The sequence below is a fragment of the Tympanuchus pallidicinctus genome, unplaced genomic scaffold (genome assembly GCF_026119805.1).
Source record: "Tympanuchus pallidicinctus isolate F22 unplaced genomic scaffold, pur_lepc_1.0 scaffold17, whole genome shotgun sequence".
Classification (NCBI taxonomy): domain Eukaryota; kingdom Metazoa; phylum Chordata; class Aves; order Galliformes; family Phasianidae; genus Tympanuchus; species Tympanuchus pallidicinctus.
The window spans coordinates 11331863-11358425 of NW_026294690.1; the positions used below are offsets into that span (position 1 = coordinate 11331863).

Sequence of the window (26563 nt, forward strand, 5' to 3'; positions counted from 1 at the left end):
AGCAGCCGTGGGGCCGCACCGCGCACACGGGCGCCTTAAAGCAGCCTCAGGCCGCGTTCTCCTCCCGATCCCGGCGCGGAAACAGCGGGGCTGGGACAGCCGCACGGCCCGCGGCCGGCACCGACACCCGCCCGTGGGCGCCCCGTGGGTTGGAGCCTGCCTGCAGCCTCGCGGGTCGGCCAGCAGCCCCGTGGTCTGACCCGGCCAGACAGCAGGCGCTGCATCCCCAGCCCAGCAATGCCGCCAGCCGCGGTGCCGGAGCCGCCCCGGCCGCAACCCACGCGCGTCCCGGCTCCGAGCGCGCCCCTCCCGCCCCACAGCGCGCCCCCCGCCGGCCGCCCCCACCTCTGGAGCGCGGCCCCTTTAAGGCGAGGGGCGGGCCCGAGCGCCGAGTTCTCGCGGGAGTTGGGGGCCGCGCTCTCGCGAGGCCGAGATAGCGCGCTGATTGGCTGCGGGGGGTTGAATGTAAGATGGCGCCCAGGGAGCTGTGAGGGGAAAAGACTCGGGGCCGAGGCGGCGGCGGCGCGAGTCGGCGGCGGCAGCGGGGCCGGGGTGAGGCGGGGCCGGGCCGCGGCGCGGCGCAGCGGGGCCGTCGGGCCGGGGAGAGCGGGGGGGAGCGACGCGAGGCGGGAGACGGCGGGGCCGGGCGGGGCCTACCGTCGTGCGCAGGGGGGGAGGCGGCGGCGGCGGTTCCGGGGGCGGCGCGGGCCCGGCGGGGAGGGGGAAGGGAGGGGCGGCCCCGCCCGGCGGGAGCGCGCGCGGCTTCACCGTGCCCGCGCGGGGCGCGCCCCCCTCCGCGCCCCCCCTTCCCTCCGCCTCGCTCGGGCGGCGGCAGTGCGCACCGGAAGGCTGCGGCCTCCGCCTTCCCACCGAGCCCAAACGTGGCTCCTGCGGCGGGGCGGCGGCGGGGGCTGCCCGGGGCCCGCGGGGAACAAAGGAGGGCCCCGGCGCCCCGCCGCAGGTGGAGGGAGGCCGGGCCGGCGGTGGGGCCGGGCGCGGTGACGGGGCGGTTTGTGCCGAGGGACCTCTGGGCTCCGTCAGTGCTGTTGCCGCTGCTGCCTTGTGCTGCTGCCTTGTTCTCAGCTCTGCCTTCCCACCGTGACGGGTGCGGAGGGAGGGGTCCCATCGCCGCCTTCCCCGGAGCCCGGCGATCTCTTCCCGTTCATATTGAGGCAAATCCTATTGAACGTAAAATGGTTTTAATAAAGAAAAAAAGGAACCGGGGATGGAAAGGGCTTCTTTGTTCTGTCTTCTCCAGAACGTTACAAGTCTAAGAGCTCAGGACAAGAGCAGCAGAAATACATGCACCATGGTGACTGGTGAGTCCAGATCGTCCACATGCTGCGAGTCGTGTGTGTGTTCTCAGTAACCTCGGGCTGAGTTTACGAACTAACTGTGTGTGCTTGCGGTCCTCAGAGGGTTTTGTGCCCTCATTTCCTGGAAGACGGGGTCGTACTGAGCAGGGAGGGCTTACATCCACTTAGCGAAGGAAGCGTTCTGCCTGGGTGCTCTTTTGGCTTAAAAATGTGCTGCTGAGGCCTAAGAAGGAGTTTGCTGTTTCTAACATGTGTCTAATGGTTCAAGGGATCATATCTTGGTGAAAGTGGCAGCTGCAGCAGTGAGCTATGTGCTGCAGAACCTCGGCCTGTTGAATGCACTGAAAGGTTTCTGTCTGTTCAGAAACATGGGTGAGTTTAGTTGTAACAGCTGTGGTTTCTGTGGTTAGTGTTACTTTCCTGAATCTTTGCCTAACTCTGGTACCTGTGCTGCTGTGTGTAGCTGTGAAGCACAGCCTGAGCCGTTCAGTGCTCTTAAATATATTTAACCAAGCAGCCTTCAGGTAGATGGGAACGATCTGATTCTGAGAGATCCCAAGCTGTTGTGTTACCTGTGGTGCCTTCGGCTCTTTTCTTTTGGCTGGAGTTTAAAGGAAGGTCCTGTTGTTGTCTGGGAGAAGGAACGATGCTCTCAGTACCACGTGGCACAGCAGGGTTCTGCTCCATGCTTGGGACTTCACATGTTGCAGAGGCTCACAGAAGCAGCTTGGTGCTTTATGTGTTAGTGGCTCTTGCTGTAGTAATTTTATGCCAATAACTACAAGGGTTTTTCTGTGCTAGGTGAGATGTTCCTTGTGGCAGGGGAAGATTCACAAGACCAGAATGGTAGGCTGACTGTGGTGCTGATTAGGATGGAGCAGCTGAGCAGGGTCAAGAATCTGTATGTAAGAAATTCATGTTATTTGTTCTGCTTTCTGGTGGTCAGAAGAGGTAGGTAGTGATTTGGTGGTGGATCTCCTGCTGATCTTTGAGACTGCTGCTTCTGTAACTGGGTTTCTGTAGCTTCTGGCCTCTGCTGTGGAGGAGCATGATGTGTGTATGAGCAGCTCTTAGGAGAAGGGTTGGAGTTCCAAAAGCAGTGTATGAGCCCTAATGGGGTGTAGTTTCATGACGTAACTTTATGTTTGGGGTAATGGATAACTACTGACATCCCTCGACAAAATTAACAGAAAGTAAATAATCTCCTAAGACACAATTGATTCCCTGAGCCCTTTCAGCATAACAAGTGCCAGTGCAGCAGTAAGGAAGGGCTTTGCCAGGGGCTGAGCCCTCCCAGCTCTGCGACAGCTGGCTGTCACATCAACAGCACTAAAGTCAAAGAGCAGCTGTTAGTGTTTGCTGCTGGGCTCCTGGCGTGGCATCCTTGAGGCTTCCTTCCCAGAAGTCTCCCCTCTGCAGGCTGTGTCTGCTAATGCACCTCCAGGTGGCTGTGCACTGTGATTGTGCTGATCTAAAAGCTTCACCATGGTACTTAAGTAGAAAATGTGCAAGTTCTAAATAGAAACTTGAGACAAGTTAATAACTCAAAATGCATTTACCTGCTTGAGAGCATCTACCTGAGCTTCTTACAGTTAAGTGCAAGATGAATTGTGTGCTAAGTGTAGGTCCTGTCCACGTCCCTGAAGATGCATTAGTAACTTTAATCTCCCATTGGTGTCACCTTGGACATTCAGGTGACCAATGACTGTGATAGGGTTGATGGGGGGGAGAAAAAAGGAGCAAAGTATCAGCTGAGCCTCTTCAGTGGGAAAAGCTGAGCATCAAGCTTAGATGTGCTTAGCTTTTCCTTGAGTGGCTCCTGGAGGAAACCTTGCTGAGTCAGCAACTGAGTGAGTAGTTTTATTGGCTCTGTCATGCAGACCTGAGAACTTGTCAGAGCAGAGTCACTGACAGGTAGAAGAACTGTGTCTGTCCAGCTCTGCGCTCTGTGGGAGCTTCTGTGTGCTGATTTCTACAGAATTGTTGTATTTAGCAGGTGGGCACTGTTCTGCTTTGTATTGCTGAAGACTGATGCATGTTTTAAGTAGTAATTCCAGAAACTGTACATTCAGCAAGTTGCCTCGTGTTCCCTTACCTGTGATGTTCGTTCTTGCTCACGTGGGCCTGGTCAAACGTGCTAGCTGTGAACCTCCTCCATGTACACAACCCTGTGTGCTCAGAGTGCTGTCACGTAACGGTGAAGCGCGGTTAGAGAGCACCGTAGGGCTTGCTGGTAGTGGTGGGAGCTGGGCTCGGACTCGGCAGTGCGGTTACGCCACTGACAGCCTTGAACTTGCTGCCATCTTCACACGGTTGTTGCGGTCTTCTGTTCAGTCAGAAGCCTCTGTCCTGGTTCTGCTTGGTTAAAGCACTGTGAAATGTTGCAGAGCTCTGCTTTTTGTACTTCTGTTAAGGACTGCAGGCAGTATGTGCATACAGTGATGTTGTCCCTTTTTCTACTTCTCCACCACCAATCCCAGATCTCCTCTTCTAGTCTGAATGCTGTGCTGTTTCATGTCTTTTTGCAGCCATCTCAGCAGCTGGTGGTGTTAGAGCTCAGATCTATTTACCCTTTATTGGGACTAATGAGTACCTTAGAAACAAGCAGTATGCTCGCTGCTGAGACAATTTGTGGGCTCAAACAAGTTAAGTCAATAAGAGAAGAACGCTGCCAATGTGTACCCTAGAGCTTTCTAATGTTCTCAGGTGTAGTCATCTTTTGGTTTTTTTCCTCCTTGCGCTCGCTTTCCCAAATCATCTGGCTGCTTCTGTCTCTCTTCTGTCTTCACACATTTCTCGTTAACCTCTTCCTGTATTGAAAAGATGTCAGGAACCAGTGCTGCTGTTGGCTGCTTAATTTCCAGAGCCCTGCTTCTCTGTGTTGTAGTTCTATTTGAGGAATCTCCTGATTCCAACGCTCTCCTTTCACTTGCTGTGTTCAAATCGATAGGGCTGTTGCTAGTCCTAGTAGCAGAGGGATGAATGCTGCGTCTGCTGCTCTTCTGTTCTGCTTCCTAGAGTAGAGCTGCATGGCCTGACAGAGCACTGCTCAGTTCTCCCACCTCCATGCCTGTGAAGCAGGGCCATGTGTATTGATTTCTGAGCTTCTCTTGCTAGCGTTGCATGCTGCAAACGAATGAGATCTGTGATTTGATTTATGCTGTGATGAGATTTGCTTGGTGTGGGTGAAGTATAATTCTGGAAGGTGTTACATGGCAGTGAGCTCTTTAAAATAGGTGTCATGGTTGTACCTGGTGTCGTTCAGACTTCCCTGAATTGCTGAGGGTTAGTTTGAAAGGAGTGTAGCACTGCGAGGTGCCTCACAAAGCTGAAGCATCTGTCTCAGGGCATCTGGCCCTGCATGTTTGCTCGATTTCACATGGTGCTCAGTACGAGAAACTAATTACTGGAGTTGGGAATATCCTTGCACCAGAGGAGCACTGTAGTTAAGAGTTTCCACTTTCTCTTTCCTTAAGGAACCCTCAGGACCTTACAATATGAATAATTCTCTGGAGAACACCATTTCCTTTGAAGAATACATCCGTGTGAAGGCACGAACGATCCCCCAGCACAGGATGAAGGAGTTCCTGGACTCCCTGGCTTCCAAGGGGCCGGAAGCTCTGCAGGAGTTTCAGCAGACAGCCACCACCACGATGGTGTACCAGCAGGGTGGCAACTGCATTTACACGGACAGCACAGAGGTGGCCGGCTCTTTGCTTGAACTTGCTTGCCCTGTGACAACCAGTGTCCAGCAACAAACTCAGCAAGAGCAGCAGATACAGGTTCAGCAACCCCAGCAAGTCCAGGTAAGCATCTGAAATCATCTTTGAAGGTACATACGACTTGTTAACCCACAGAATAGTGTTCAGAGCCAGCTACTGGCTGACCTGAAACCAGAGGCAAACGTTTAAGAAGCAGGGCCAATCAACTTCATATAGAACAGCGTTTCCCTCTTGTTTAAGGAATTTGGTAGTAAATTTGTCTTGCTCTGCCTCCATTGAGCCCTGCTGTAGGAGGAGTAGCTTACATAGCAATGTAGTGGTGTAACCTATTTGAGAAATGGTTGACAGTTTTGGCATGTACACAGCTCCCTGAAGCCTTGCACTCTGTGAAGCAGCTATAAATACCCTTCCTCCTCTGCTGGTCTTGCTTTTTCTCGTTGTTCAGAGTGGCAGTGGGATCTAACTCTTGTTGCTTTAATTTTATTTTTTTTTTTAAAGGAAATCAGTACTCTTCAAATTTTACTTGAACTAAAGTTCTAGAAGTTTCAGTTCTTGAACTGGCTTTTAAAGCTGGAGAGAAATGCACAGAACTTGATATAAGTTGTGAACCAGGGTAAGATGCTTTTCATGACAAGGTGTTCTGAAAGGTGCCCATGTGCCAAGGAAGCTGGCTCCTTTGCACAATGGTAGGAGTCTTCTGCAGCTCTTTTAACAGATATTAAAATATTTTGTATTAAGTATTAAATGAGAAGAATCCAGCATCAAGAAAAAATATGTAACTTTGAGGACCACCAACTGCCTTGGTCCTCAGACACTTCTTACAGAGCTCATAGGTGGCAGGGTGTTACCAAGGTTCTCTTACAGTGCATCTCCCAGCAGCTGAACTCTGGCTGTGGCTGTGATTTTGATATGCTTCAGATGGAAAAGTTGCTTCTTTTGCAACAGATGAGGTAGCATTGCTGCAGTGCAGACTTGTGCCAACATCTCACTTGTGTGCTCTTATCCTATAGTAAAGACAAACTTTCCTCTTTCTTTGGGTAACTTGTCTCCAATCACTCTTCCTACTGAGTAACTGAATGTTCAGCTAGGACTGCCATGACCCGTTGCCCCACAGTAACCTGTGACATGAGGCTTTTGAAGAATAAAAGCCTCTATTCTCACAGAGAGATGCATTAGATCTCTGCGTGAGTCTATTAGAAGTGGTCGGGGTGGCTTTGGTTCTGCCAGCTAGCACGTTTTGGGGGAGAAGTTTTGCTTTTCCCTTCAGCAGAAGAACTGTTAGAAGGATTAGGGCTTTTTCAGTGCCTCAGCCTTGAAGATGTTAAAGGCCCCGTACCAATCTTAAAACCAACCAGGAGTACGTATGTATGCGTGTGCTTCTGACTGCTGCCTCCCTTTGGAACTCCTCAAAGTTCAGGCTTGACCCTTGCAAGCCTCCTAGTAACAGAGACAGGGAGGGAGGTCAAATATCATACACTCCAGAGAAAAATAAGCTCCTGACCTTCTTGAAAATAACCATAGAGTTGCTGCCAGAGTTATGTTCCTATTTTGTAAACTAAATGGCTTGCATATTATGGAGAATGAAAAAAAATCTAACAAAAGTCAAGCTCTCAAAAAGCTTTCCTAAAAAACATTGTGCACTCTTCTCCTTTGTTTTTGATGTGACTGCTTTAGAATACCTGCTTTCACATCTGTCAGTACACACAGCAGTGCTTGTATTGCCTCCTGTGTGGCTCTCTTCAGCCTGTTACCACCTCCCAGCACAGTCTGGTGGCACATCTTGTACCTGATGTGGCTGCAGCTTTTGTGCACCAGCAGTGCCACTGATTTGTCCATATTTGAGCATCAGAACTGTCTTTGAATTACCCTTATTTTTTTTCTCAGAAATCAGGTGGAGGAATGTCTTTACACATCTGTGAGAGTTCTTCAGTGTTCTTTCAAGATTTCTTGTCAAGATGCAGTTAAGGTTAAACCTGTGATGTAGTCTGCAGACATTTCATGACTGTCTTTGTGGCAGCACTGGCAAAGCCTGATGGCTTCGTGTGAACAAACCCCCAGATTGTGCTGGGCTCAGTGTTCCACCAGAGCAGTGTGTCTGATTCCTCTGCCTCATTTTGCTGTTGTTCTACAATAATTTTTGGTCATCCTCTGAGATCTTAATCAAACTTAAATCATCCCAGTTCTTGACTTGATAATCCTTCTAATTCTTGCTAATCCAATTGCAAGTCAGTGAAGACCCTCTGAATGGCTGCGCTTCTATCTGGCAGTGCAGCAGTGTTGCTGAAGGTGACTAATAATATCACAGGTCAGATGACCTGATGGCTGCAAGTGCTGATGGCAGCCCTATGATCATAAAGATAGGCAGTGCTCAGGTTTCATCCTCTGTCTTCATTGCTGAAGACAAAGACAGAGCGTGACTGCTGCTGCTTTTATTTGTTCTGGCAAAGCATGCTTCCTGTTTTGAAGGAAAAGTTGCCACCTTAGGGTTTTCTTGCCTAAAAGATTCAACAAACTAACAACAAATGTTGCCTAACATTTATTTCAAAGTAGATGTAACTGTTCAGTTAGGTTATGTAGTAGTTGGTGCTCCAGTGCAAGTGTCCTGGAGCTCCTTCCATGCTCAGTATCACAGCGATGACGTTATATCTTAATAAATGGTTTAGCATGTCAAGCTGTCAGATCATGTGCAGTGTTGGGCTGGGTGAGAAAGGCTGTGTTTTGCTCCAGTCAAGTAAGAGTTTTGTCAGCTTGGCCTCTGAGATTCTGCTAGCTGGTTTTGGCCATTGAGGGCACAGAACTGATGACACCAGCAAGAAGAGGTGTTAACACTGACTTCCTTAAAGAACACTACTTGTGCAGTAGTGAAACCCTTCCTCCTTTCATTTCTCATATTCACCTGCAAGATGTAGCTGGAAGGATATCAGTGAAGAGTCAGTATCTGTGCAGGGAAGTTCATCCGTTCTCACCTTTCTTAGGACAGTCTGATGGCAAGGTTGTAGGAGCTCCTTGGGCTGGGGAGGAGGTGAAGATGGTACAGGTGAGCCAGATTGCTGAACTATATAGGGAATGGTTAAATGACTGCATAAACTGTGAAGGCTTCTGTCCTTCTAATTCCCCAGTTCCTTGGGAATGTGAAATGTGTTCACTTCTTACTGCTTAGGCTTCCTCTGATGTGTTCTCTGACTTCAGACCAGTGTAGGTGTTGTTTGTAACATAAAGCAGGAAAAGGTGAGCTTCAGTAGCTCAGAAGATCTTATCCTTGGCTCTGCAGGGGACGGACCTTTCCTTCACTTCAGGTGGAGATGGCTGTCCCCTTGTCTCTGTCTTGGTTCTGGGTTCAGCCTGTTCTTCTAACACGAGCTAAGGCTCTTGTTTGCTTATCATTGAAAAACATTCTAATAAGAGATATCAGTGTAGCAGCTAGTATTAATTAACATTTGCTAGGGTGGACTGTGCCACTTCAAAGAATGGCTGTAATAGAGAGTGGTGTTTTAAAGATAGCTCTTTCTTGTATTTGGAAATAGGCACCTCTGCAGGAAAGGGAAGCTGTTTGTTTTCTTTGCTTCATGTGTTCTGATTTAGATCTAAATCCTGCCTCAGAGTGCAGCTTGACAACATAATCTTGATATGGTAACTGTTGAAACATGCAAAATACCTCTGTGGTCTGTGGCATTGTCTCAGTGATGATGAATGAGCAGAGGAAAAAATCTGGACTGAGTGTTTGGTAGTCGTTCTGAAAAGTTGACTTGTATGTTCCCTGTAGACGTTGTTTACTTTGATAGGTAGCAAAGGACTTCCTGTAAGGCAGTTGAATAACACGTTCACCATTTCCTGCTACATCAGTGATCAGCCTTTTCACCTGTTTTGTACTTTCTGTATGCTGTAGGTACCTTCTGACCTAATGTTAGAAGGAGCCCTTCATTACCGAGTTGGTTCTAAGTGCTGGAGTCACTAGTTTTGAGGGAAGTGCATTTTAAGCCTTAAATGGGGCTAAGAATAGTTAGGAAACTGCAATTCTGCTTGTCAGTGGTTTTGACCAGGTGGTTTATTTCCATTAGTTTGCTCAGGTGTGGATGTTAGGGTGCACCTGCGTTGCTCTTGCTGGGTTTTGGAGTGTACTTCTGCAGCGCGTTTGCTGCTTGTCCCCTCTCACCTGTCCTGGGCTTTGAGCCTAATTTTTGGGATCACCTTCAGAATGAAACTAAGGCGTAAGCTGTAGTCTTGTTTTGGCTCAGTGTTACTGAGTGGCTACTGATCTTGTCTTTGTATGTGCTCAGTTCAGACAAAATGTGTGTGCCTTTTTTATTTGTCCTTAAAATGGCACAAGGTTCCCCCTTCATGGGATTTAAGCTTGGTTTTACCCTGCTATTACAAGACAGGGCAAGCATCTAATGCTTTTGCTTCTCTAGTCTGCGAGTATTTGGCCCAACTTCTAGCTATTTTATGGTAAAAATGCATTTCTCTCTAATTGCAGCCTGCTGGGAAGTGATTGTTTTCATGCTGTTGCATCCAAACTTACGACAATATGCAGCCTTCTGGTATTGTGACTTGGTGTGTTATTCTGTTGCACCAGTGCAATCCAGGCATTCCCAGCATAACGTTCTTCCTTCACCTTGGTGCGGCACATTGCTGTCTGTGTTGGTCTTTGCACGTTTAAAACACTTCTTTCTGTACAGAGTATTTTAGGAAGTCAACCACTGATGCTGTTTAATTCTTTATCCTTTTGTCTCAAACGAGTTAAGTCTTTAATTCTGAAGTGTAGGCTTGTAGCACTCCTGGGTGCAAGCTACTTGAAAATGGAGAGGGAGTTGCTGCAAAATATGGTTGATAAAAATAGATATGTAATTCACAAGGGATGTGTAATGTGTAGTAGGTAGGGCTTCAATATTCCTTTAAATAGGAGCAACCTCTACTCGGGAATGTGATGTCAACAGTTGGCCGTATGAAGAACTTGCAGTGGTTCTGGAGTCTGACTTTTGCAACATATTTGGGTCTGGGCTTATTCTCTGGATGTTTAAAAATAAAATTAAAAAAAAAAACCAAACAAACAAACAAAAAAAAACCCTCACCTCTGAAAGGGAAGCTGCCCATGGCTTTTAGAGATGTGAGCTTAGGCTGTAAAAGCAGAGAGAAGGAAGTACTGATCTTAGGCTGTGCCTCTTGGTTAAGCCCATTTCACAGCCTAACTGCACTTAACACTGTGAAATTGTCTCCTTGCAGGAGTAAGCTTTCAAGTCTTTCCACTAGTAACAGAAATGCTGATTTCATACCTACAAAGAGAAGAGGGTGACAAACTCTAATGTAAAATTGTGTATATAGTGAAGGTGGGGGAACTTGTGAGGTATTCTCAGTCAACGTGTGCCTATTCTTAAAATGCACCACAGAAGTACAGCATCAATGACACACTTCTTCCAGACATGATTCTAAATGCAGGAGACAAAGCAAGTGTTTCTCACGTTAAACTGAAAATCTATGGTGTGATAACGCATTTTAGATTGACCCACCTTGTGCCTCTCCTTGCAAGTAGTGTTTTGAACAAGGGCTTGTATTGGTATTAAAGACTACATTAATGATTACTATTAGTAGTGATTAGTGTTATTTTGGGGAATAATTGCCTTAGAGGTATAATTGCAGTCGACTTTCTTAAACTGAAGTCAGGGTAGGGACCTGTGCTTGGGCCTGCTTGCTGGGCACTGCTGGTAGTGTGGGGCAGCATGGTCTGCGTATCAGGTGGAACTGAAGAGCTGTCCCGTAGGTGACTTCATCTTTTTCAATTAACTCCTGAGCAAATCACTCGCTGATGCAGCTTCTTAAGCTGCCATGCTGGTGCAAGGTCGTATGTGTCTTGTTACCTTGCAGGAAATTATATAAAGTCCACATCGTTTGGATCACAGTATACTGCATACAGCTGTCAGCAGGAGCCTCTAAAATTCACTGTTCTTCCCAGGAACAGAATGAGTTGCTAACAGGAGGTGGCTTAAAAAATTGGTTTGCAGATGGTGTGTTTTGAAACCCCATTTACTACTTAGCAATTCTTAATTGGCTGCAAATGAGTCCTTAGTGTTGGGGTGGTTGTGTTGTTTTTGTTTTTTTTAAGACATTTAGAGGTGACTGTAGGAAGTGGGGTGGAGATTTTGTATAACTGCAGCATAAACCTGAGCGTAGAGTCTGTTTGGATGTTACGTTTACTTGTCTGGCTTTGATAAGTGAGATGGAAAAGGCAGAGGGAATGTGAGCAGGGAGACACAGTTTTATGACCAAATAAATCAGTGCTGGGTTCAAACATTACGTGGCTCTTGTAGGTGCCGCTAAAGCTCTTGTATTTGCAAGGAAAAGCTGAGTGATTAATGCCCCCTTCAAGATCAAGCTCTAAGGAAGCCTGGGGAAGCTGGTGATGGTGGAAGGCTGGGATGCTACTTCTGAGAACAGGGCAAATGCAGCAAATTGTTTGGGGAGGAGAGCAGACATCTCTTAGTGTCCTGGGAGTGAGGACATCAGCTGGGTTGGGCATAGGAATATTTATTTCCCTTGGAGTTCAAACAATTTGTTTTAGTTTAAGTACTCATGTATTTTGTCCATGGTGTTCAGCATTGAGTTAAATGCATGAGATAGAAAATACGGCTGAATGGCTTGGGCAATAAATGGAATTAAATGGAATAAGTAAATAATAAAAAGTTAACTGGTTTTAATTATCCTTGCCAAATAAATACTTGTAACGTTGAGAAGAGCAAATGCTGTAGTGGTGTCCTTTAGCTCAAGACACAGATTTAGCTGAAAATTGCACCGTTTCCTGTGTTAACACCTGGTTATGTAGTGCTACAATTAACAGTTGGTTTCAAAGTAATAATTCTCTGCCCTGTTTGGAAGGAGCCAAGTGCTGTTTTCAGCTTCCCCTCATTTCCTGCTGCCTGTCCCAGGCTCCTGCAGCCACTTAGGGGCTGGCAGTGGGAGCAGTAAAATTGGTCTTTAGGGCATAGTAAGAATGAGGCAAAAACCTGTGCATCTTGTGACAAGATGCACAAATTACAATTCTGATGTTGAGTTTGACCTAAAAATCTCTCTATAGCAAGGCCTGTGCTGAAATAACACTTTGCAATGGAAGTAGCTCTGAAGACGAAAGTGCTGCAATCTGTTGGCTTGAGCCAGCAGCACTTTGAGGATGGAGATGCAGCTCACGTGTTGTTCTGTCTGCTCACGCAATGCCATGCAAGCACAGCACCTGCCCTGCTTCTGTCAGCCGGGCACTTTGCAGTAGCTCTGGTTTAATTTTCCTGAGATCTTTAGTAGCAGTTCATAACTCCGTGTATTAAAACCGAATGTAAAAGACGTGGAGCACAGCCAGACCTGCAGTGACGCGGCAGCCCCGCTGCTGGCTGCTGCTGCTCAGCATCACTAACGGCCCGCTTGGTGTCCTTGCAGGTTCAGGTCCAGGTCCAGCAGTCACCACAGCAGGTCTCCGCCCAGCAGCTCTCTCCGCAGCTCACTGTCCATCAAGCTTCCGAGCAGCCCATACAGGTCCAGGTGCAGATCCAAGGCCAGGGGCAGCAGCAGGCGTCCCAGACAATACAGAGTCAGTGTCTTCAGAGCCCCAGCCCGTCTCAGCTGCAGGCAGCTCAAATCCAAGTGCAGCACGTGCAGACCGCCCAGCAGATCCAGGCCGCGGAGATACAGGAGGAGCACATACAGCACCAGCAGATCCAGGCACAGCTTGTGGCAGGACAGGCCATTACTGGTGGTCAGCAGATCCAGATCCAGACAGTGGGGGCGTTGTCACCTCCACCTTCTCAGCAAGGCTCTCCGCGAGAGGGAGAGAGGAGGATCAGCACCGCCAGCGTCCTTCAGCCCGTGAAGAAACGCAAGGTGGATATGCCTATTACTGTGTCGTATGCTATTTCAGGGCAGCCAGTTGCCACAGTGTTGGCCATTCCTCAGGGCCAGCAGCAAAGTTATGTCTCTCTAAGGCCAGACTTGCTAACAGTGGACAGTGCCCACCTGTACAGTGCCACTGGGACCATTACTAGCCCCACGGGAGAGACTTGGACCATCCCCGTTTACTCTGCTCAGCCACGTGGTGACCTTCAGCAGCAAAACATAACCCACATCGCCATCCCTCAGGAGGCCTACAATGCTGTCCATGTCAGTGGCTCCCCAACGACACTGACCACAGTGAAGCTGGAAGACGACAAGGATAAGATGGTGGGAAGTACTTCGGTAGTGAAGAACTCTCATGAGGAAGTGGTGCAGACTCTTGCTAATTCACTCTTTCCAGCGCAGTTTATGAATGGCAACATCCACATTCCAGTGGCAGTGCAGGCTGTGGCCGGGACGTACCAGAACACAGCACAGACAGTGCACATATGGGACCCGCAGCAGCAACAGCAGCAGCCCACACCCCAAGAGCAGGGGCAGCAGCAGCAGCAACTACAAGTCACTTGCTCAGTAAGTTTAACTTGCTTGGGTCTTGATCCTCAATTAACAACTTGCAAATGTTCTGGGGAGAGGGAATGTGAGCAGACAGCTTGTATCAAGGAAGCAGAGATGCCTCTCTTCCTCTGGTCTGGGTGTGACATACAGCATTTGTCTCCTGATGTAGGACTGCCACATGTTAGTAATGGTACATAGAGTACAAAATTTCCCAAAAGAAAGTTCTGCATTAATCTCTGTAACAGAAATGAATAAATAAGTGCATATTGCTGGCTTCCCCATAGCAGTTATTACAGGGTCTGTAGTCTTTTCCTGAACAGTTCAAAGAAAAGACTGGGACGACAACAGCAACAAAATCAGCCCCATCAATGCTCTAGTGGCCTAGTGGTGGCTACTTTGCATTGTGTAGCATTTGGAGTTCCCAGCAGATCCAGTGCCCAGGTAAAATGTCAAAATCTGGCCAGTTGTCAGAGCAGACTTTGTGGATCAGGTGTGCCCATCTGCAGCACCAACCTGTTTCCAGTAAATGCCTGGTGTGCAAGAACACCACGGTGACCAATGGCAAGTAACTATCTCTTTGTCCTGACAAACACAGCAGCCAAATTGCTGATCTTTTTTAAAAGGGTTTTTAATTGGGTTTTAGAGCTTAAATGAATAGGGCAATTAATGACCTGTCTTACATCTGCAAATGAATGTAGTTTTGTGGTTTTGTTTTTTTTAAATCAGAATGCATAGAGATTGATCTGTGTCAGAGCCTGTTCTTGCTGAATGGAATGAGAGCAAAAATACCCACGTCTGCTAGCACAAGTGTTGTTACAAATTCCTTCCAGTTTATAAATAACACTTTTGGCTTTATAAAGACACACGTGCCCTCTACTTCATCAGTAAGCAGTGGGACAAGGAGGATTGCTTTTTGGTTGTCATATCTGTGTTTCTGAATCGAGTCATAACCCTGGTGGGCTGCAGCACGTCTTCAATGAGAAGGGTTCCCTACATCTCTGGATGAAGTGTCAGTTGCTGGGTGCACTCTTCTATAAGCTCTACTTTAACCTACAGCCTGTAGGTCATGTAATACATCCCATTGTTTTCTGTTGTTGTTGTCTGTTGTTTGTTTTGTTGATTTTTAAAGAGCTTTCAGTATCTTATTTTTTCCCCTGTGTTGGTATATTAGAGATAACTTTATTCCTTCCAAATACTCAAAATAAGTTGACTGAACTTCTTGCCTTTCTGCTGAACAGGTTTTTTCTTGGGGTGTGGGAGGGAGGGCTTATTTCAAGGGTCTTTTGAGAGTACATTCACAGAATCCTCTCCAAAGTATAAACTCCATAATTTCTCTAATGATTTCTTGTAAAGCTTCTACCAATGCCTTGTATTCCTGTATGTAGTGGTCCACAGTACTTGAGTATCAAGACAGTATTCCTATTAAAAGTCTTTGGAGCTCTGGGTACTGCATAACCCCCTAAACATGGAGGCAGTCCTGGAAGGTATGTGCTGTTCCTCTGGGAAGGATGATAAAGCTGCTGTAGATGAGCATCTCACTTTTGGGTGTTGTCTGTCTCACAGCTGTGAGGCTGTGGTACTCCCTGTCAGTCTCAACTTAGCTGGGGCAAGCCACAGCTATTTTGTTCTGTTTTTGAAAGAATGTCATTTAAAAAGCAACTTCCAGTGACTCTGGCCTGTGTGTTGCCTTCGCACCAGATGAGACAGCTGTGAGGTCAGGGCAGCAGATCCCCCATCTAGCTGGGGCTGGCAGAGGTGGCTGCCTCTGAGGGCTCTCTGTTGCTCGGAGGCTGATGGGGCAGCACTCTGGGGGGGAGTGGGGGTGAAATCCTGGCTCCTAAGGAGATGGGAGTGTCAGTTCTCACCCTTGGGCTCCTGTTCTCTTTACAACAGAGGTTTGATTGACAGCTTCAACTTTATTGCCATCTGCCTCCATAAAAGCTGAGGCCTTTCAGTGATAGTCTCCTTCTGCAGCTGTGGTGATGGAGGGGCTGATACACAAACAGGTGTGAGCTGATGCAAAAACAAACAAAGCAGCAACAGAAGCACAACAAATCAGAGGTAGACAGTCTGAGAGCTCCAGTCTGAGGCTCTTACAGGAATTGCCTGTCTTGTGGTGGGGGCTTTTTTTTTTTTTTTTTTTTTTTTTTTTTTTTGGTGGTGTTTTGCTTTTGGTTACACTGAATTACAGGTATTACTGACATCTACAGTGTTTTCATCACGGACTCTAATAGTGCTGGAGCAATTGGACCTGTCTTGCTGTAGTGAGGTGGTGGTCTTTTGTGGTGGCTCAGCATGGCAAGTTGAGTAAAGTCAAGCAAATCAGTAGTTCATTTTGCTGTTGGAGAAGAGGCCAGAAGTCAGTTTTTGAGGGGATTTCAACTGCATGAAGTTTCTTGTCAGTGATCTAGCTTCTTTGTGACACTGCCACAAGAACTGCTCATGGCTGCTGGGTCTCCTGTGGTGTTCTGCAGGACTTTTGAATGCATCAGTCAGCAAGTAGTGTGGATTTGCTGAAGGGATTTTAGATATGTCCATTAAAAAAACAAACAAACTTGGAGAGGCAAACGTTCTTTCATGAGCAGTACGTTAGACAGCAAAGATTACGTGCCTTGGACTAAACCAGAGTGGGTGTTGCAAAAGACTGATGTCCTGGGGCTAGAGGTAGCACTGCAGTTAATTGTTTTGTGTGTGACTGTTGTATTTAAAAGTATCTACAACTGAAATATTGTCTTTCATAGGCTCAAACTGTTCAGGTTGCTGAAGTAGAACAGCAGCAGCAGCCACAGACTTCACCTGAACTTCTACTTCCAAACTCTCTGAAGCCAGAAGAAGGGCTTGAAGTGTGGAAAAGCTGGGCACAGACCAAGAATGCAGAGCTGGAGAAAGAAGCCCAAAATAGGCTAGCACCTATTGGAAGTATGTGTCGTGACAAGAGCTTTCTTTTCTTTCGGTCATTGCCTAATCTCTACTTGAAATAGGAACCGTTTGCCGTTCCTCTTGGAAAGCACCTTTTTGTCAGTGATTATTTTTAAGTTTAAACAGTAATTTACTTAGCACAGTGCTAATTACTGCATGATCCAAACGCCAAAGGACGTGTTCCAAGGGAAATATTACAGGTCTGTGCTGAGCTGACTTGAGCAACTAGTCTAGTGGCTGTAGAAAAGGATGTTGGATGACTGTGATGTGTGGCCCAACAAAATGGCTGCGTGTGCCAGTCGGTCTGGTGGAGCAGTCGTGGAGCTGCTGTTTTCCTGTTGCTGCAGGGCAGCGTTTCATTGTACATGGTAAAAGAAGGCAGTCATCATGCAGTTGGCAGGGCACAGTTTTCCTCTTGGATTCCTGCCCACTTATCTTTTTGGTAGATCTGACAGCTTAGAGTCTTGATTTATTTTGGTTTTCTTTATTGTACTGGGAGAATGTGGTACCACTAGGACTGCCAGATAGACAGCAGAGCTGGAGATGTGGGAAATCATTCCTGAAAGGTCAGAAATAATATGGCTTTATGACTTCAATAATACGGCTTTGTTTTGTTTTCCAGGACGTCAGCTGCTGAGGTTCCAGGAAGATCTCATATCTTCAGCTGTGGCTGAGCTGAATTATGGTCTATGTTTAATGACACGAGAAGCACGGAATGGTGATGGTGAACCGTATGATCCAGATGTGCTCTACTACATCTTCCTGTGTATTCAGAAGGTAGGGGGAGGACAGTTCTGTGTGCAGCAGAGCTGTGTGTGTTTTCAGAATATATAGGGAGGATTCTCCTTTATAGAAAGGGAGACTTGCTTCTAATGAGCTTCCCAAAGATTTCGTAGGAAAAAGGTCTTTGCTTCTTCAGTGTAAGAAGGAAAAAAAGATGCACTGACTAAATGTAATTGATAAGCAGCAACGTGTTTCTCTTTTTTCCTGAAGTGATTTATGAAGAATTGTTAGTATGCATTTGGTGTCACGATGAGCGTAAGAAATCCTTTAAGTTTGTCTTTTGGGGGGAGGGAGGAGCAGAGGGATGATGTTTGCGAAATCTATGAAGACTTGATCTAACTAAAGCTTTAGCAGGCAAAAATTTAGCTTTTTATGGTGTGGGAGGTTAAACTGGTAATGTCAGTGCGCTTCCTGGAAGAGCTGCAGGAACAGAACTAAACTGATAGGAGAACTGGCATCTCCCTCCTTACCTGAAAGAGCCCAGAGTTCACAGGACAGTCATGTGAATTAATTTCCAATGGTCACATCTAAAAGAAGAGGTGAAATCCAACCAACTTTGCTGGCTGTCTCTCCTTCCTGTCTTTGTACTTCCCTTGATAAACTGAGATTATTAGTTCTCAGTGCAACAGTCCTCGCTTCACTAGGTGGTTTCTATTAGTCTTCAGTGCTATGCTGTGAAGTGTTTGAGTAACCAAGTGTGTGAGCTCTTAGGATAACATCTTGCTTGAGAGGAACGTGCTGTCACTGTACTGGACTGTGTTGTGAATCTTTTGCAGTATCTCTTTGAAAATGGGCGAGTAGATGACATCTTCTCGGATCTCTACTATATTCGCTTCACTGAATGGCTGCATGAGGTTCTCAAGGATGTACAGCCTCGTGTTTCCCCGCTTGGTAAAAACTTTTAAGAACTTAAAAGTTTTCTGGAGTTTGGAATGTTTAACTGAAAGCTACAGCAGGAGTGTAGTGTGAATAGAAAACCTTTCAAAAGAAATAAGTGTCTAAGACAGATCATGCTGATCAGGTAAAAGACTGTTCCATCTATAGGCTGTAGGCCCGGTTGAGGACTGCTTGCCTATTCCTTGTCACCCATCAGAAAGCAGGTAGTGGAGACTTTGTGATTTTATGAGGTTGGCTTACTTGGAGATCCTTGATCCCAGTTAGTTTCCTCAGCTGAAGTGCTAATACATCTTGCTTTGTTGCTTTGTGAGATGATGCAACACTATCATGTTGCCATATAGTCAGATGGATATGGTCTTTCCATATCCAAACCCTCTAAGTGTGGGCTTTGTTGGTTTTGTTTTTTGTTTTTTGGGTTTGTTTTTTTTTTTGAATAAAAGCACAGATAGAGCCTCTGCTGCTCCAATCAAAAGCAGCTCATCTCCACGCTGTGTTTAGAAGATGATGGTGACAGGGGTAAGAGGACACTTTGAAATAAGGCAGGTTTTGTGTACAAAAACTAGAATAAGCATTATGTTTTTACAGCACAGAAATGTTGTATTGTGACTTCACTGCCTTTGATCTGGTTAGAAGTCAGTGAAGAAGCTATTGCTTGTGTTCAGATAGGCAGCTGATGTTACAGGCGAGGTGGCTACGTAGCAGTGCGAGTTTTGGAATCCTTTTGTTTTTGCTCAGGCTGTTTGATCTGTGCTTTGTCATTCCACAAGCCCTGGAGTTTATAGAGCTGTCTGTTTTTTCTGTTTATCTGTGTATTTGGAGTATAGTATTTCCTCTTCTACACAAAGGGGAAAAAATCTGAGAATAAAAGGATTACTCATGTGTCCAAATACATCACTTGGCACTGTGTAGTGACTGAGGCTGTGCACAGGGCCAAGAGCTGACTTGTTACACTGGCCTGCCTGCTCTCACATATTATTGGATTAGGAGCATCTGCATTGGAGTTGGGCCATTAATTAGAAGCTGTTTAAGCACGTATTTACTTCTGTCTGACTGGAATATCTAGACATATTGCAGGAGTATATTCTCTGCAATTTGAGGTTGATGTGTATATATACAGTTGTTTTCCTAACTGTGCCTATTAAAGTTATTTCTGTGTAATTAATCTTGACATCATTAAGAATGTCCTCCTTCCCTTAGAGAACACAAATCTTTGTACTTATGGACCAGAAAATGCTGCCTTTGTTCCTGCTGGAACTGTCTCCTGGCATGATGCTGATTTTTGATTGTTACAGGTTATGTCCTCTCCAGTCACGTAACGGAAGAGATGCTGTGGGAGTGTAAGCAGCTGGGAGCTCACTCCCCTTCCACCTTGCTCACTACACTGATGTTTTTTAATACAAAGTAAGTACTTGTGCCTGCGAGACTTCTGCAGCATAAAAACTTCACTGTCAGGGTTGTTGGGAAGCTGCTGTGCTGGATGAAGGCATGGTTGTGAATTGTAAATGGTTGCAGACAGGGCCTTCCTGCAACTCTGTCAGGAGAAGAAGATGCAGTGCAACAAGGAAGAAGCTAGCAGAGGGGAAACTAAACTTCTGCGTGCTTTGCTGGAATAGTCTTTGTCTCAGTGTTGATTTGAGCTTCAACTGGCTCATGATGAATGGAGATACCTGTGTTGCTGTAGAGGCTGTATCCTCTGAGTATCCCTTATTCTCTTTTCTGATCAGATACTTCCTGTTGAAGACAGTAGACCAGCACATGAAGCTGGCCTTCTCCAAGGTATTGAGGCAGACCAAGAAGAACCCTTCCAATCCCAAGGACAAAAGCACGAGTATCCGCTATCTGAAGGCTCACGGTGCACACCAGACAGGCCAGAAAGGTAGTGTCTAGAATTTTCTTTGGAAACAGTTTACTTTTGGGGCTTGAAGAGACATGGCGATATCTGCAGATGGGACTGTGAGAACCCCAGGTTCTATCAATTATTATCAGCCTAAGAGAATGAAACGTGTGCTCCCTCTGACAGAGATGGTACCTTTTATAATAAGTATGTTCTGGAGGCAAACCTAACCTGAGGCGGTCAGGAGCTGAGGATTACTTGCTTGTTCTGTTTTTGTGGACAAGGGGGCAACTGTTAGTGTTTAAGAGCAGGGGGAGAAACTTCTTTGGAAAGGCTTCTCTTTTTCAGAGAAAACTGTGTAGAATTACTGCATAATTGTGGTCTGGCGCCTTAAAAGCGTGATCCTGGAATTTGGCTCAGACATTGTCTGTCTATCTGGTGCAGATAGAAGTGGAGAAATGGTTATGGGCTGGTGGTATTGTTCAGTATGTCTGGGTTAAAGCAAGCTCTTCATGTGATAGAGTCCTTGAAACCAGGCAGCTTTGTCCTGGAACAGCCCTGTCTCTGACTGCTGCCTGGTGACCAGATGCTTCAGACACTCTGTGGCACTGCTCAGTTTGTTGTTCTTCTCATGCAGAATATCTGACTGACTTCTTGGGGTTGGTTTCTAGTTACAGATGACATGTATGCAGAGCAGACTGAGAATCCAGAGAACCCCCTGAGGTGTCCGATAAAGCTGTATGACTTCTACCTCTTCAAATGGTGAGAGCCTCCATTCCATGCCTAGCACTGCTTGTCTTCACTGACTGGGTTGTACAGCATTTTGTAGCTGGCCTAGTTTTCGGGGCAGCATTTTAGTCCTGGCACAGATTCTGTATTTGCATAAGTTTACATAGATGGGGAAGGGTATTGATTATGGGTGGGTGGGATTTTGCTATATGGTCACCTAACTTAATGTGGAACTTTTTATGGTATTTGAAGAGACAAATTGTAATTTGTGAACTGGCTGCTTTTAATCTGATACTTGCTCCAAAGGTTTGTTGCACTGGCACGAGCTCATTGTTCTGCCTGTGACTTGCAAGCAAGTGAACTGGAAGCATCTGCTGCTTGAGATTAGGGCCCTATTCAGATTGGCTTCTGAACAAAAATGAGGACTAAAAATTGGAGGGAGCATCAAAGGACTCGCCTCTAAATTATTACGATTCTGATAACTAAAGTATGTGTTCCTCTTAATGGTATCCTAATTTTGCTTCACTTTGATCTTTAAGGCAAGTGTTCGTTATGCTTACCAGTGGGAAATAAAAATTACCGGCAGTTGCGGCCATGGCTTTTTAACCTTGGCATGGCTTAAACATTTGGGACCACCGTTGTCCCTAAGAGTAACTCCATGCCTACAGAACAAGTGCCTTCGTGTCTCCTCAGCCAGATGTTCACTGTCAGGATTTGTGAGGCCTGGGATGAGGACGGGGGAGGTCTCTCCCTCCTAGCACATTCCGTTAGTCTGGTTATTTCTGATCTTCCTCATGCAGCCCCCAGAGTGTGAAAGGCCGGAATGACACGTTTTACTTGACTCCGGAGCCAGTGGTGGCCCCCAACAGCCCTATCTGGTATTCCATCCAGCCGATCAGCAGAGAGCAGATGGAGCAGATGCTCACCCGGATCCTGGTGATACGAGAGATTCAGGAAGCTATTGCCGTAGCTAATGCCAGCACCATGCACTAAGGCATCCTTCTTGGCTCAGAAGGGGTGGGGTGGGGTGACGGGGGAGGGACAAGCAAAGAATTGTACAGACTTTTACACTAAAGGAGATGCCTAAGTTTTTGGTTTTTTATTGGTGTAGCTATGAAGCCCTTTTAGGCTTCTTCTCTTTAAAAGAATCTAAAGGAAACCTACCCATTGTGTATCCTACCCAACACACCAAACTGTTGGAATCATTGGAGGCTGCATATCCCCTGCAAGCTGGGAGCTGTGGAAAGCTGCTGGTTGACTCTGATTTTTTTTATGATGTAGAAAATATGAACTACAGGATTGGCCTGGATGACTGGGGCCTCTGTCTCCTTGGAGCACGTGCAGCCTAGAGGGCACAGAATGATGGATGGACCTGCTCAGCCAGTGGAAGAGAGGCAGGCATCTTCTTTTCTTGTGCTTGGACATTAATTTGCTGTTATCTTGGAAGGAAGAGGAGAGAGTGAACTACAATTGTCATTTATACAAAGAAAAAAAACAATGATTTCTATTCAGACCTTTAAGTGACATTTTTAGATGTTAAAAGTACAAACTTTACCACACTCTTCTTTTTTGGCCTAATACTGAGGCCTTAAACCTTGAGGCTCCTGTGCCTGATGGAATTCTTGTAACATACACTTGTGTATCATATAAAGATACCACCCTGTTTCTCTTATGTATTCTTACTCTAGTTGTTTATTAAGAATGATGAGCACGTCTTTTCAACATGCCATTGAACAATGTGTCTTTATTTGGGGAAGAGTGAGCTGTGAGGGTGGGGGGGTCGTTAAACAAAGATCAGTATGCAAACTGGTTGTTTTCATCCCTGTTTGTGCTTTCCAGCTTGAGTCTGCTGGACTTCTTTCACCCTGACAAATGAGGAAGGTAGAAGGGGATTACATTCTGTTAAAGAACCTGGCTATCTGCTTGCTGATGGAAGCTTGGTGTCAGGCTAGGAACACGGATCTGTGAGACCAGATCAGGCTGTCAGTCTGTCCTAAATGTTCTGTGGCCGGCCTGTGAGGCTTCACTCCTAGGCAAATCCCCCTCTCCCCTTTACAAACACACCATACCAACTGTGTCGGAGGGAAAAGGGCCTTCCAGGGCCTTCTGGGAGCAGCTTGTGGCTTACTCCTGCCATGTAACAGCTTTTTCAGAGTTTAACACAGCTGTGTAGCTTCTGGCATCATTCATGATCATAAACCCCGACCATGTAGCCTTGCCTTCCTGCATCTTAAATAGTCGCTGTATTCTGTATTATTAACAAATAGTCTGCTCTTTTGAAGCCAGTGGATAGCCAACTGTGCTTGGAATGGGAGATCACTCTAGCCAGGCTTGTGACTTGTGCCACCAGCTTCTTGGATGCAGAGAGGTGACTCTGTTTCTTGAACTTGTCTTCCCTGCTTTTCCATCTCATGTCCCTTCCCTGTTCCGAGATACATAGATAGATATATACTTATATATATATTACAATAAAAGAACTTGTTTACAGGCAAGCAACTTTTTTGAAGCTTCTGTTGGCCAACACTTGTCTGTACTGAGAAGGAAGATTTGCCGTCTCCGTTGGTTGCGCACAGTGTAAATCTGCACATAGGATGAGAATAGGAATAATGTTGTCTGCTTCTGTGCTCTTGATCCTTGTAGAGGTGTGTGGGCCTAGCAAGACTTCAAGCCTCTGATGCTTCATGTTGACAGTGTTCAGAGAAAGCAGATGTGCTTGGATTGGTGGTATGATTAGTTTGTTCCCTGTATAGGACTCTGTGCTTAAGTGAGCGCAGAGAGGTGAGGTAGCAACTCACTATTATGACTGATACCTGCACTCTAACATAGACTTATAGCTTAGTTTCCCACCTCAGAGTTATGCAAGGGGAAAATAACCTTGGGTTGGTGTCCACATCCCGGTGGGTGAGTTGAGAAGATGGTGTCTGGGTGGTGTGCCATGTTGACAGCTACACCTTCAGTGGAATTCAGCCCTTGGGAGCCAGCAGCTGCCTCCTGGTAGGGCAGCTGTCAGGACTGCTAGTGCCATTTCAGCCGTCAGAAGCCTATAATCCCTTTACCATACCGTTGTTACTGGCCCTAACTTAAGCATTTAAGGATGTGGTGAGGGACCAGCTCCCACTGTTTCAAACAGTTGGGTGTGGTTGTTGTTCAGGATGCTGCACAGGCTTGCACAGAGCAGACTTCCCATTCTTCTGGGCAGCTTGCCCTATGTTCAGAAGAGAGACACAGTGATGTGAGAGAACTGCAGACTGACTGCTTGTGCTCGAGTCCCAGTGTGTGCTCTGCAATACTGCATGTGAAACTAGCTCCAGCATGCCTGCACTCATGTGAGCCTGCTGCTTTCTCCGTCTCCATCAGAAATGCAGCGGGTATTCAAGTCATCTGCCAGGTGCTAAGTGTACAAGCCACTCCATTAAGTGGCTTTGGAAGTCACCTTACTCTAAAAATTGCCAGAAGCTGGAATAACTTAAAAGAGTATTAGGGCAATTTCAAGTTAGGGCTGAACAAATAATTCAGCTGAAGTTTCAGGAGAAACAAAATTCCACATTACCTAAAAAAACTAGACAGTGTGTTCTCCTTACTGCCCTTCACAGGATGGTGATGTAAAGTCTTTGTAAGAGAAGAGTTCTCCTTGGTCTTGGACTATACAGCCTAAGAGTGGAGGAACTCGGCCTATACTTAGCTCTGGAGATCTCCTCGTGATTGGCTGTGTTCTGACAGACTGAAGTGTTTCCGTTACCTTCTCATTGTTTGGACATACATGAGATGAACTTGCTGACTGGGAAGTGGGCTGCTGTACTGTTCTGTCCTGTCCCATCTCATCAGAATGTCCACCGTGTTAATTCATTCCCTATTTTTAGAGACAATCGATATACTGTGACTTAAGGATTATTTCTCTGGGCCTGGCTTCTAGTCTGGCTCTCTGGAGCTAGTTTAAAAGGTACAGTATTTCTAGAATATAAATACTACGTTCTTTGATAGTAAAGAACAGGATCTGCTCCCTTTTAGGGGCTCATAGGAAGACGTGCACAGAGTAGCACAGGAGAGTGCTGTGGCTTGGGGTTGCTATCCGAGTTCTGGGAGATGTTCCCAGTCAAACATGTAAAATAGCTTTTTAACACTTTCCTATAACCAGCTTGTTTGCTGCTTCAAGGGCATTCCACCTAGGCTCTGAGAGTGCCAAATTGCTAGCTCTTGTATGCGTGTATATATTAAATGAGAACTCTCCATGCCATATGCCTTGTTTGAGACAGGCTGAAAATGCATCGATCTTTAAATAACTAAAGCTGAGGAAGTCAAGCTAGAAGACCCTGCCTTGTTGGTTTTGAATTATGCCCATCTTGTCTCTCTGATATGAAAGGAACTGTAGAAGGCAGAGTATGACTGACTATTGTAAGGCACCTCACACTGACATCAGACTCGTGTATTGTCCTACCTCTTGACACTAATAGCGTTGCTTTCTTACAGAACACTGTAGCCTCTCTTACACACTTGTCTGTGGCAGCATTAGATTTTCATTTGCTTTCAAGACTTCAAGTATTTCATTTAAGTGGTAATGGCTGAAACGGCAGAGAGCAGACTAGAGAGAGGTTCTTTGCCTCAAGTGGTGAGTGAAAGCAACGGTCTAAGAGTGGCCTAAAATGGCACTTGGCTGATGGCTGCTTCAGAGATCTCCTTAGTTTCAGACACCAGGCAAGGTCTGAAGTAGATCCTGCTTTGGGCCAATGAAAAAGACTTAATCTGATCCCTAAGTAAGAATCCACTTCTGCACTGTTGCTCTTAGGGCAGAAATGAAGTCTTTTTCTCTGCTGCATCAGGGCTACTTAGGCCATCTTCAGGCCTCCCACACAGTGATAAGAACAGCTTCAGAAATGGCAGAAATGAGCTCTCTGAGCACAGGTGGAGTGGAGGCCTTCCTGATACTGCAGTTGCTCATCTTCTTGCAGGTCTTAGTGCTGCTAGATGCTAATGGACTCTGCACAGTCTAACCGAACTGCATTGTCATCCAGTTTTAATAGTGACTTACTTGCAATTAGTGTTTGGGCTCTTAAATCACTGTTAAAGAGGGATATAAACTGTCTTCCACCCTATATGGGACTTCCCATCTTCTCGCTGGAGCTGCTCCTCTCAAGTACTACAGGGAACGGACCTTATCCAGCTGTTTCAGCCTGTTCTGTCTCACTCGTGCCAATGCATAGGAAACAACCCTCCTCAACTGCTGGCAGTGCTAAGTTGAGCATCTTCCTACCCTAACAAGCATCTTAAATTTTCTTCCAGAAGTTTCACAGGCATGCTGCCTCCAATCTGTGCAGCGATTGCTGTGTTCCCTGTCGCTCCCCTTCTGTTGTGTGGCTGAAGCTCAGCTCTCAGCACTGCGGCCACTTTATGCCCTCTATAACCTCGTGCATGGCAGCGAGTTTGCCTGCTTCTCTGTTCTTGTTTGAGCTCATCGGGATGGGGAGGCAGATTGAATCCACTTACAGCAGCAATAAACTGTGTCTAGATCTCAAGAGGGAGCTGCAGGAGAGAACAAGGTGGAGAGGATGTCTCGGAAAGGCAGGGTCCAGTTGCAGCCCAGAGCCTTGCTTGATAATGAGTGTGCAGCCTATATGCAAAATACGTCTTGTCTGTCCCTCCCATGTTGACCCTGATCTAAACAGCACATGTGATTGGCATCCTGCAAAGTGACCTTCAGAACTCTCCAGTAGCTTTGCCCCGTGAGTAACTCACACTACAAATCATTTTAAAGAGATGCACTCAACTATTTTTTTAATTTAATTTTACTCTTATATTCTCTGCTCTTTGTAATCTGCTTGGAAATAAAATGTTTTTCCCTGCAGCCTTTGTCGTAGTCTCTTTGAGAACCATTCATCTTTGCCTGGCATTTCTTTTGGAACACGAGGCTGACAACCTACTTACAGCTGTGCCTGTGCTGTAGT

The 26563-nt window shown here is 46.3% G+C and overlaps 1 protein-coding gene across 3 annotated transcripts; it reads left to right on the forward strand.

The window, feature by feature from the left end:
* Positions 1-437: 437 nt before the first annotated feature.
* QRICH1 (glutamine rich 1) lies at positions 438-26463 on the forward strand. Of its 3 annotated transcripts, XM_052678889.1 has the most exons (11): positions 438-552; positions 1259-1319; positions 4793-5122; positions 12458-13477; positions 16204-16381; positions 17004-17158; positions 17941-18055; positions 19354-19462; positions 19786-19937; positions 20567-20657; positions 21425-26463. In XM_052678889.1, the coding sequence occupies exons 3-11, from the start codon at positions 4814-4816 to the stop codon at positions 21615-21617; spliced, it is 2322 nt and encodes a 773-aa protein (XP_052534849.1). In that variant the 5' UTR covers positions 438-552; positions 1259-1319; positions 4793-4813; the 3' UTR covers positions 21618-26463. The 3 variants fall into 3 exon arrangements, with proteins under 3 accessions (XP_052534849.1, XP_052534847.1, XP_052534846.1); XM_052678887.1 differs by lacking the exon at positions 1259-1319 and having other exon boundaries at positions 444-552; XM_052678886.1 differs by lacking the exon at positions 438-552 and having other exon boundaries at positions 1014-1319.
* The last annotated feature ends 100 nt before the right edge of the window (positions 26464-26563 follow it).